This window comes from Sinohyriopsis cumingii, chromosome 8 (genome assembly GCF_028554795.1).
Source record: "Sinohyriopsis cumingii isolate HCF-2022 chromosome 8, ASM2855479v2, whole genome shotgun sequence".
Lineage (NCBI taxonomy): Eukaryota > Metazoa > Mollusca > Bivalvia > Unionida > Unionidae > Sinohyriopsis > Sinohyriopsis cumingii.
Window position 1 is genome coordinate 119,408,274 of NC_142968.1, and position 12,687 is coordinate 119,420,960.

The window sequence follows — 12,687 nt, forward strand, 5'->3', positions numbered from 1 at the left end:
GTAATGACACAGCAAAAACGTAACCATTATCTACTATCCACACACGCAAAGCAGCAAAAAAAACATAACCATAATCTACTATCCACACACGGGAAGAAGCCAAAACAAACCCCAAAATCTACCATCCACACACGCTAAGCAGCAAACTTAAACCCATACTCTACTAACCACACACGGGAAGAAGCAAAAACATAACCACAATCTGCCATTCACACAGAAGTGAAGGTTAAATAACAACACACTCTACTATCCACACAAAAGTACGTGAGCGCTTACAAAACCCAATAATCTACTATCACACACGTGAAGCAGCAAAACATAACCATAATCTACTATCCACACGCGCGAAGAAGCAGAATCAAATCCAAAATCGGCCATCCACACAGAAGGAAAGGTTAAATAACCACACACTCTACTATCCACACAAACGTACGTGAGCGCTTACAAAATCCAATAATCTACTATCCACTCACGGGAAGAAGCCAAATTAAACTCAAATTCTACTATCCACACATGCGGAGAAGCAAACAACTAAAACCACATTTGCTATCCGTTTAATATTTGATGTGGCAAGAATAAATGGTAAATACGCAACAAAGGGATTGTAAGTTAGTTTACACTCCAATTTGTCTGCACTGCAATGGTAACAACGCTGTTGCGTTGGCATTAGTTTGCCACACTACATTAGAAAAAACAATGCATCACTCAGTGATATCGAGATATTGAGAGAACAGCAGTGGTAAATCTAGTAGGATTACATAACCAACACGGCCAGTGAAGAAATAAATTTGTTTGATACCTCATGAAGATTATGTTTTACAATCTATTAGACCCAAAAGTGACTTGTAGAAAATTTTTAGAACGATGACATACACCTACACGGTAACTTTAAATAGTTTACGTCAATGGTTGCTATTTCTTTGTTATTAAATGTTCGTACAAACGATATGTGTGTAAGTGAAAGCTAACACACACGCACGCACACGCGTACAAGTGTTACTGCCTTGGGTGACAGTAGAACGTGACAGGAGTGTTTTGAGAGATGGACAGATGGACTTAACATTACAGTGGAGAGAAAGAAACAAAGAATGGTAAAGAAAATACAAACGTATGACACCATTTTTGTTCCGTTATTCTTGCGGTATTATAGGACAAATAATTATTGAGACAACCATACATTCTATGTGAAATATGTTCCTTGTTTTCATTCATTCATCAATTTCATGAAAAAGGTATTGTGATATTTATTGTAGACTGATTGCTTAACATATCTCAGATTTAAGATATGTCCTGTGTTTCGCAGAACACGTTACCAACAATGTTGCAAAGTTTTCAGAAATCTAAGGGCAGGAAGAAATCAAAACAGCACTATAATGCTCCTTGTTCTATCTACAGTCTAAACTGGGAGAAAATAGGTCGAATATTGTTACATATTTTCTGAACGTGTGTTTTGGTTTTAAAATTCAGAGTTAACCATGGGCAGGGTTATACAGTGCAATGCCACTCGCGTCATTCTTTAACATTGTTACATTTTTTCCGAACATGTGTTTTGGTTTTAGATTTCAGAGTTAACCATTGGCAGGGTTATACAGTGCAATGTCACTCGCTTCATTCTTGAAAAAGCCTTCTGTTTGTTTCCTTTCCTGAAAAACGGTAGATCTAATGTTAGAATGTTTTCCTTGACACATTACAGTGCCACAATAAAGAGAAAGCTACTGTGCCTGAATTGTACAAGCTCGTCTAATCAAGATTTTATTTCATCCAACGATTTACTGATGTTAAGTGTTTGAGAAAAAAAATTACATGACAAACCGAACAGTTCACAGATATAGGGTGACTTCTGATCACAATTTTGGAGAGGTATCTTCAAATAGGAACAGATGCCATTAGGATTTCAATCAAAACTACTATGACGGAGAGAGAGTGTTATTCCTACTGTAGAACATATCACGACCCTTACATTTGTTTTTACAGTATATTTTCCTTAAGAAAGATTCAAAGAAGCAAATTATTTTTTGTTACGCTTAGATCATCACAGCCATAGAAGAAATTCACCATTATTAAATATCACCAGAGTGAACTGAAGATTATAGAAACTAAACATTCGTCCTTGTTTGATAACGAGGATGTAAAGTTCTCACAGAATAGTTCATCCAAATATGCTGTGATGTATTTGACTATAAAACTGACTCAATTTATGTGGGATGGCCCAGGGTACGATTATTCTTGCGTTAGTTTTACTTTTTTAATTATTGTATAAATTGTTATGTAAGCGCACATGTACGTTTGTGTGGATAGTAGATTATTGGATTTTGTAAGCGCTCAAGTACGTTTGTGTGGATAGTAGAATGTGTGGTTATTTAACATTCCCTTCTGTGTGGATGGTATATTTTGGGTCTGATTTGGCTTCTTCGCGCGTGTGGATTGTAGATTATGGTTATGTTTTGCTGCTTCACGGGTGTGATAGTAGATTATTGGGTTTTATAAGCGCTCACGTACGTTTGTGTGGATAGTAGATTACTTGGTTTTGTAAGCGCTCAAGTACGTTTGTGTGGATAGTAGGGTGTGTTGTTATTTAACCTTCCCTTCTGTGTGGATGGTAGATTGTGGTTATGTTTTTGCTGCTTCCCGTATGTGAATATTAGAGTATGGGTTTAAGTTTGCTGCTTAGCGTGTGTGGATGGTAGATTGTGGGATTTGACCTCTGCTTGTGTAGATAGTATATTTTGAGTTTGGTTTTGCTTCTCGGCATGTGGGTAGTATAATGGGGTTAGTTATGGCACCTTTCCGTGTGTGGATAGTAGAGTTTGGGTTTAAGTTTGCTGCTTAGCGTGTGTGGGTGGTCGATTTTGGGGTTAGTTTCGGCTTCTTCCCGTGTGTGGATATTAGAGTATGGTTTAAGTTTGCTGCTTAGCGTGTGTGGATGGTAGATTATGGGGTTTGATTTTTCATCTCTGCGTGTGTGGATAGTATATTTTGCGTTTGGTCTTGCTTCTCGGTGTGTGGGTAGTATAATGGGGTTTGGTTTTGCTTCTCGGTGTGTGGGTAGTATAATGGGGTTTGTTATGGCACCTTTCCGTGTCTGGATAGTAGAGTTTGGGTTTAAGTTTGCTGCTTAGCGTGTGTGGATGGTAGATTATGGGGTTTAATTTGGCATCTCGGCGTGTGTGGATAGTAGCGTTCGGGTTTAAGTTTGCTGCTTAGCGTGTGTGGATGGTAGTTTTTGGGGTTTATTATAGCTTCTTCCCGTGTGTGGATAGTAGATTATGGGTTTAGACTTGCTGCTTAGCGTGTGTGGATGGCAGATTTGGGGTTTGATTTTGCTTCTTCGCGCGTATGGATAGTGTATTTGGGGGTTGATTTGGCTTCCCCGCGTGTGTGGATAGTAGAGTTTGGGTTTAAGTTTGCTGCTTAGCGTGTGTGGATGGTAGATTTGGGGGTTTGTTTTCGCTTCTTACCATGTGTGGATAGTAGATTATGGTTATGTTTTTTGCCGCTTTGCGTGTGTGGATAGTAGATTATGGTTATGTTTTTGCTGTCTCGTTACGTTAGTGTGGATAGTACATCATATGAGAAGAGAAAAGTAGGGCTTATTTTCCTTCACGTCCGTGCTTTTCAAATAAGAACTCATAGCGTGCGTCGTTCGTGCCATTCTACGGAATAAAGACAAGGAAGATGGTGACTGCAACGGAGCTGTTGAATCATTTGATCGACATTTATTATTGGATAGTGGGTGTTACTTTTGTAATGGAAAAGATACAGAAAGAATTTAAGTTAGAAAAGTGTCTGGACTATGCTAATAGTCTAAAGGAAGCAAAAGAATTAATACAAGGGATGATGGAAGAGCAGGAAAAGAGGTTAAGAGACTTGATTCATCCTCCCTATATAAGAGTGGATTACTAAAGTAGGCCATAGATCATCTCACAAGAGTCAGGGGCTTTCTGGAAAATATTTTGGCATGGAGTCAGTGGTCGTTCGTAAAGTGGGGAGTAAGTCAGGTGAAAAAAGCTGAAGAACAGATGACGAAAGTGATGAGAGAAGAAGTTAAGAAGATCAAAGACAACTGGACAAAAGAGAGAATAGAACGAGAAAACAGCAAGAAAAAGGACGAGTTTGAGAGAATCAATAACAATTGGATCAAAGTCCAGGAGAAGTTCCGAGCATTGGGCCATCCTGACTGGATGCCAGAGAAGGAGAAGAAGAAGAAGAAGAAAGGAATGATGGAAAAAGTGAGAACTTGGTGGAAGAAGTGAAGGAAATAGAAGAAGAAGAAGAAGAAGAAGAAGTAGAAGAAAAAGAAGAAGAAGAAGAAGAAGAAGAAGAGAAATAAGAAAAAGAAACCAAAGGCCCTTTTCAGGGCCATTCATAGGTCTTGAAAAGAAATTAACTTTCATGCCTAATTTCTTTTTTTTTTAATGTCTGTTGTCTATTGTTTGTGTTATATCCATATCCGGTTAAATTTCCGTTGACGCTAGACAGTCCTACCATGTTCAATTTCCCTTGACTCTAGACAGTCCTACTATGTTCAATTTCCCTTGACGCTAGACAGTCCCACCATGTTCAATTTCCCTTGACGCTAGGCAGTCCCACGATATATTCCCATGTTAAATTCCTCTTGACGCGAGGGTAGAAAGTAAAACTGGCCCATGTTAAATTTCCTTTGACGCCAGCGTACAAACCTGCTAGTTTAACATTAAAGTCCGCTTGACGCTAGGTTATCCCACATTACTACTCTGCCCTAATATCCAAAAGGTTTACATCAAGGTATTTCCAATGAATGTTGAATGTCATTAATGTCCTTGAACGTTTCACTGTAATCGTGCAAAATTAATAAATATCCATGTCCTTGAATAATTTCACAATAATCCAGTAAGGTACTCTCTGTTTAGATTCAATTTTCAATAATTAAACAAGCTTTAGATTTCTCTATTGACTCTTACAAGAAGGAATTATAGCTGCATTATAATAACACGATGCATACATTTAGGTATATCTTCAACGAATGCGCAGCAAATAAACAAATCTGAATTGCTAGAAAAGATTCCCAAAACACTAAAATTATTCTATATTGTTAATTAATATAGCAGTTAATATTTTGATTTTTTAAACATCTAACTAATCACATTCAAGGACAGTCATGACACATCTATATTCAAGTATAATCTCTAGATCACATAATGTTTTCCTGTCATCCAGTCAATTCGTTCGTTACCCATTTAGACAGAATTATTTGTTCACATGAACATGGCAATGTGACATTGATTTGTGAATGTAAACAGGAAAGCATATACTCTTCTTATATCACAGACCAGATAGTGAATTAAAAAATTAAATATTACATTAACCAAATGACTCTAATTAAAACTATACTGCAAAACAATATATGTGATACAGACATCAGTAAGAGATAGATCACATAGAATTATATAAAGCTCATACTGATTTGTATGCAAATACATAAAGTCATGTTTCACACTAATTTAGCAGCAAATAGTTTCTGGACTTTCGGGTCTTGAAATAAGATATATAAATCTATTGTACAAACGTTTGGGGAATAAAGATGTCTTTCTCTCCATCTCACACACACAGACCCGCAAAAGAAACACATGTTCGGACACTCGCGCACGCATGCATCTAGCCTAAAACACACATATTCATAAACACAAGCACATATACACATTGCGATAGAAAGAGATATGTCGGTAAATTATGTAAGACAAAAGGGCAAGTTGATCGGTTGCTAAACAGATGTGCAAGAAGCTGAGCATTACTTTGATGTACATGTAATTAGGTTTTAAATAGATAGGTAGGATGTCGGGTAGGCAAGCAGATACGCATCCATCTATTTTGGTAAGTAGCCATACAAATAGTTGGAAATACTTATATAGCATGTAGTAGGATAGGTACCTGGGTTGTTAAGTAGACAGGTAGATAGGTAGTGAGATATGTAAATCGGTAGGCTGATAGACGGGTACGCAAGCAGATAGCCACTTACTTGGTAGATATGCAGATATGAAGATGTCTGTGTGTGTTGTAGAGAAACCTATAGCAGATTCAAAACAATCGTCATTAGGTACTATTATTGACTCACACTGTGTATATATAGTCATTATGTACTATTACTGACTCACACTGTGTATATAGATCATCAGGGTTTGTACTGTTTCATGAAAATCTGAATAATCATCTAAGTAGAACCTAACTGTGTATGCTGCTCTTATAAAAAAAGAAAAAACAAGAAAAAAGTTATAATTGTTACGTGATAAAGTGTTGCATCATGAACGTCTGAAGCCACGGTCTTTTATTTTCGTAAAAGCGCATTAATATGATTATGTACATGAGAGCTATGGGGTGCACGGTCAACTCTAATTACATAAGTTCTAGGCATGAAAACATATTAACATTAATTCATTTCATATTATTATTGTAATATCACATTCAATCAACGGAAGTAGTGCGAAAACAACAATAAGCAATTAATAATTTTAATATGAATAACTTTTAAGCTTAACACAGTTAATAATCACACGCTGTGTATTATTGTTTGCTTATTCTGACTAGTCATTGTTATGGAAGAAAGGTATAGACTTGTCACAAGAGTATTTCGTTTCACAGCGTATCTCGTACACAAAGACAATGCCATAGTAGTTAGATCGCAAGTATTAGCTTTTAAAATGCAGCCATATTATGAGACTTAACAGACACAGGCCTTAATGAAACCCATTGTCGTCTGGGATAAAGGCCGAATTGATGGTGAACAACACTGATCTGTGTACCTTTTATTGGGTTAGATTTGCACATGGAAGACTCATCCTAATCTCTACCTGACTCCTTGTTGATATGCAGGTGAGGCCATCAGTCACTGCTTTCGCACTTGAGAGCAAACATACATTAAGAAATATTATAATATGCATAACCTTGAGTCTATTTACAGGACACGTTTTAACTGCATTATTTGAAAGCTGAATACACATTTCACATATAGGTATACTTTTCAGCATTTGGATTTTAAATCGATATGTGATATTAAATTAAATGATATCAAAATCATTTCCAATCTAATTTGTTACTTCTTTTGAAAATAGGAGACAAAAAGAAAATGAAAAATATTCAAACACGGATGATACGGACTGTCAGCGGAGACCTCGACCAAACGAATACTGTAAAGCTGCAACTGTAATCATAAGTTCGAAAACGTGAGAGGGCATGTGACTGAATGCATTATTGCAGGGTCGAAATTTTTCATCCAGTGTATTAACTACTCTGGTGGGGCCCCGAGTGGCCGAGTGGTCTAACGCGCTCTCCGTTACGGATCACTGCCATCTCACCTCTGTCTGCGTGGGTTCGAGTCTCAGATTCAGCAAATGTGGGTATGTGAGAAAGCTTGCCAGTAGCTTCTCGTGGGTCGGTGGTTCTTTCCGGGGTTTTCCCGGGTTCTTCCTCCACCATTAATGCTGGCCGCCATGTATAGCCTATCGTGTGCTGAAAAATGGCGTTAAACCCTACAACAACAACAACTACTCTGGTGGCCAAGTGGTTTGAGCGTCCGCCTTGTATATGGGAGGTCGTGGGTTCGATCCCCGGCCGAGTCATACTAAAAATGTATAAAATGGCAATAACGGTTACCTATCTTCTCGGTCGGCATTAAGAGGTTAGTGTTAGGACTGGTCGACCTCGTGTTAGGATAATGTAACTGCGTGGGATACCATGCTACATGTATGCGGCATGATGCCCCAGCTAGACATCACCATAGAATGCCACGATGCAGACATCGTAGCGATATGACTGAAACATTTTAAATCTGTTTTAAAAATCAAACACACACACAGACACACACATACATCCAATGTATTAACAAATATAGGACAGGGTTTAGGAAATATATGCAGTTAAATACAATGAATCAAGTCCTTATATCAGATATATAAGCTTAACCTTGACTCCAGTGTAAGGACAAAATAAATGTTGCACAATTGATTGCTTTTGGTATATGATGTTTCATCGCAAGTATGCATAAACTCCACTAAGGGACTAAGGAAATATAATGAAATGAAAAGAATGCAATCAAAATCTCCATGCAAATGAAAATATGTAAGATTTTAACATTGTTTATTTCTGAGTTCATCGGGGTATAAACTGTCAGTTGCCAACACACACAGCAAATAACGCCCGAAGGGCGTTATGTAAGCTGTGTGAGTCGGTAACTGACAGTTTATACCACGATGAACTCAGAAAAAAACAACGTTAAACTCTTATAATTGAATTTGTAATTATTTGTTATGTTATTTTGTTTGCATCATTAAAAAACAGAAATCTTAAATGCGCGTAGTAATACATGTTTGTGGTTTTTCTGTTACGTAGCTATTTATAGCACTTGGGATGTCCACCTTGATCGCAATAAGGTCATCATAATACCAGTCCTTCAACCAATGGAAGCCAAATTTTTTCAATTATTTTTTGTTTGTTTGTTAGAATGTTGTTTTTTTTAATGCTTACTTCATGTCTGCCTTAACTGGCGGTGTTTATCTTATGCTGTACACGTGACTCTATTTATAGAAGTGGAAAAGTAGTTCTCCTTACAGTTCATACAGAAATGAATGCAATTCGTTTTGATCACGTGGTAACATTCTGACCAATGGAAATGTTACTTTCCTGTACCAGCTACTGGCACTGCAATTATATAACTGTGACTTAAGATTAGGGGTGCGAAGCTATCGTTCAGCATATCAAGTTGTTTTAGGGAGATAATTATTCATTCCATGTACGACGATAGTCTATCGTGGAAAAGAAACTAGCGAACACATCAACGCAACTTTTATACTATTGCGAGTCTAGGTTCTTACACAAAGTAGCAGAAACGAGTGAAGAAAACAAGCTTCGTACAGTTTAATAAAGAATTTATTTCCCTAGAATATAATGCGAAATTTGAGACAAAAGATCTTACGGCTTTACAAATCAAATCGAAAAGTAATCCAACAATTAAAAAATAGAAATCCTAGTAATAAAAAGTCCTGAATGAGTTCGAATCCAGATGAAATCCAAAATGGATCGCGAAGTGTTGTTATGTCAACATGTTCTTGTTGAATTACAGAAAATATTCTTCCAGATTTCGAATTATATATAAGTTCCTAAAATGTCCTTGTCCAAGAATTAATTTAGAGCACTGGTATTTCCAATGAAAACATCACTTGAAATATCAATAATTTGAAGAAAAAAATAATTAGCCCAAAACTGGACACAACATAAAACATCTTTACGTCTCAAGTGTTAAGGCACAACTGACTATTCTTTCTCAAAGTAATCGTAATAAGTATAACTAAGACGCAAAACAGATGCTCAGATGGAGTAAACCTTCTGGAAAGAAAAGTTTGTTACACGATATATATATATATATCACGTAGTCCAGATATGGCCTTGATTTGACTTAATAATTTTTACTCTGAGAAAGAATACAAAATAAAATAGTTGCTTATTAAACCTTTCACTGGTTCTGAATCAAATCAGAAACTAGATACAGTGTTTCTATTATAAGGTGTTTACCAATCAAAATTAAACAAAGTCTGGTCAAGCTGAACTGAACTTAATTCTAAAAAGAAATCATGCCCAATAAACAATATTACATTACAGTAGCATGTAATGGAATTAAATAAAAAAGCATTAAAACATCAGACAAACAATTAAATTAAATCAAATATACATAAAAATATGACTATGTTCTTTGCCTTATAATCACAGAGGCGAGAATGCCTGTCTAAAATTAACTATATTAGCGTTATAATGACTTTGTTAAGCATGATCGTAAGAAATGAGAGGATGTGAATGAAACAGAAAAATTAAAACCTTAAAGAAATATTAATGTATATAGGGAGACTTACTCACCTTGTGAACGGATAAATTGAACAAAATACAAAGTACAAGTAACGATATCAGTACATCTTCCTATGCTTTACAGCTTTAAAAACAATGTTTGCATACTCTTTGTAAATAATTATAGTCTCTGTGTTGTGTACAAGTCAGGTAAAACATTGTAATCCTACGAAACCGCTTGGTAGAACTTCTTTAAACTTCGCATTTATATTGCTCCGACTATTAAAACGAGGGATGTATTTACTGCAGTCCCTGTGACGTGTCAAAGGTCACATATACAAAAATTTACATTAGAACCACATCTTATTTTTTTCTGACGAAACGCAAGATATAAATGGCAGATTCTGCATCATGACCACACCCACCCGGGGCAGACCAGTCTCTTAGCGATAGAGCTGAATATCAGGTAATGAAAAAAGTGGATGCGGCAGTACAAGACGAAATAAGCGGTGTCAAACCATTTAAGTTCTTCCAATTTAGCATGTATCTCACTTTTGGACAGACACACACACACACATACGCATACACACACGAGAACTGGTTGACAGGTTTCTTTTAATGTAATGGGTATGGCGAATTAAGGTCGTTGATTCCATCGGCGTGCAGCAAACGCAGTCGCTGTTTTCTTGGGTAATGTATTTTGTTCTGTCATTTAACCAGGTATGGTTCAACGTGTGACATACTATTCACACACACACACACACACACACACACACACACACACACACACATATATATATATATATATATATATATATAGAGAGAGAGAGAGAGAGAGAGAGAGAGAGAGAGATGACAGATGGTTGTATTGCTAATTTTAGAACCAAATAATTATACTAGTTTTAGAGTGTATCAATGTAAACAAATAGAGCGTAGTACAACTGTTTACATCCAGTAACTGTGATATCCAATGTCGCAATTGAAAGTACACCTGCTATTATACATTCTAGACTTTATATGTGGGAGCAATCGAATGGCATACAAGGCAAAGTTAAAATATATAAATATGCTATAATTAAAGGTTATCTGATTGAGCATTAGATGTAAAATTCGTCTTTAATGAGAAACATTCCTTCTAGGTGATGTATATACTAGTATAAATTGAAAACAAGTGGTCAGTTATGAAACGTAAATCAAGGTAACAACTTCACAAAATGTATAGTATATTTTCTATGCAAAACTGTAATATGGAAGTGTAAATTACAATATGTTTTATGCTCTGAAAAATACCAGGTGTATAAAAGCACATAACAACATTACAAAACAAAGTCAACAGCCGAGTGACGTTTGCTTGACATCAATGTTTGATTTATTTTCACGGACCTCCTGACAACAGTTGTTGCTAATTAAACGGTCCTTGAGCACGCTAATACCACATATTAGTTACCTGTAATCAACCCACGCGCTATGACCCAACGCCAATTTACAGATTTGGTCTTCTGTCAGATAAGCAAACACTTACATGTAAGAATATCCTGAGGATTATTTATATTGCAATATTCACGAGGGAAGATATTATAATAAAACAAAAAACAACTCATTCATTCTACCACAAAGGTTTATGAGTACTGTACATTATGATGACTACACCTAGCAACTGGCTTGGGTGTAAGTGCAAATCGACAAATGCCGTGATTGATAAGTTACAACATAACTTAAAACGGGGGCATTTTCATGTACGTTAGGGCAGCTACAACTGACTATCCAAGGAAAGACAGATACAAGCAGAGAGAGACATATACAAATTTCAGTGTGCGTGTAGAAATGTTACCTACCTGCCATTGTGAAGAATCCTGCTAATGCCGATAATGCTGTATTTTGAGCCTTAAGTCTGCAGAGAATATGTTTTCAGAACCCTAACTTGGAACAAAGTCGGATCGACCAATCAAATAATGTAATATTCATATAAGGCACAGGTAGCAGACACATAGTGACGATCTTCTACGTAAGAATGGTAGAACGCTCGGACTGATTTGCATACAATACCGAAAGTTGTTTCACAGCAAAGAATTGGCTGCATTCCAGAAGTTTGATTAGACACAACTCGTCTGGTCATCAACCCTTAAGAAATCAACAAACCCCCCCCCCTCTCTCTCTCTCTCTCTCTCTCTTTCTCTCTCTCTCTCTATATATATATATAGACAAAAGCGAAAACGCAATCTTGTGCACACACACACAAGCACCGACACATAATTATACAAATTCATAAAAAAACCACAGGTAAATCATTGTATAGAGATATAGGCTGGTATCAATATGCAAGACATATGCAGGTAGCTGGATACTTAAGGAGATAGGCAAGAAGCTGAGTAAGTAGGATTATGCACTTGTTAATTTAGTTTTAATTTGATAGATAGGTAGCCAGGTAGGTAAGTAGATACTCTTGTACCTAGTTATGACGTTGCTGGTACATAATAGGTACGTAACAGTATACGCACGTTTATGGATTTTTTTTTTAACCTAGATAGGTGATTTAACAGGCAGAGTAGAAAACGATTACCGACCTGGTGATAATCAAATATGCTTAGGTGGCAGGGGCCAGTTTCTGGCAAATTTCTTAACTTAAGGCTATGTTGTGATAGTTTCAGCTCTTATTGTTTACTAATTAAAGATATGGATATATTTGTGAACTAGGTGTTTCGGGCTTGTGTGGTTCTTGAAACTGATACGTGGGTTCGGGGCAAGTAGAATATCTATAAAAAAAAGGCTTGGATCACAAATATTTTCAATAGCATGAACCTATTTAGTACACAGTGTTTAGCAGAATTACCATCAAAGGAAAAGGGCTTGTGTTTGCACCGTGAGCATCACATGCAACAT

General features: G+C 36.6%; 1 protein-coding gene across 5 annotated transcripts in view; it reads right to left on the bottom strand.

Moving 5' to 3' along the window:
* Nucleotides 1–11,823, bottom strand: part of LOC149794502 (gelsolin-like protein 2) — a 61,620-nt gene extending 49,797 nt beyond the window's left edge. Inside the window, exons 1-3 of one of the 5 annotated variants that reach the window (XM_089968743.1) lie at nt 11,643–11,823; nt 6,777–6,873; nt 5,996–6,043 (exon numbers count right to left, since the gene is read on the bottom strand). In XM_089968743.1, coding sequence (XP_089824869.1) covers nt 5,996–6,043; nt 6,777–6,801 — 73 coding nt within the window. In that variant the 5' untranslated portion in view covers nt 6,802–6,873; nt 11,643–11,823. The remainder of the gene's footprint in view (nt 1–5,995; nt 6,044–6,776; nt 6,874–11,642) is intronic. The other 4 variants (XM_089968744.1, XM_089968745.1, XM_089968746.1 and 1 more) reach the window with 4 other exon arrangements.
* Nucleotides 11,824–12,687: the final 864 nt, after the last annotated feature.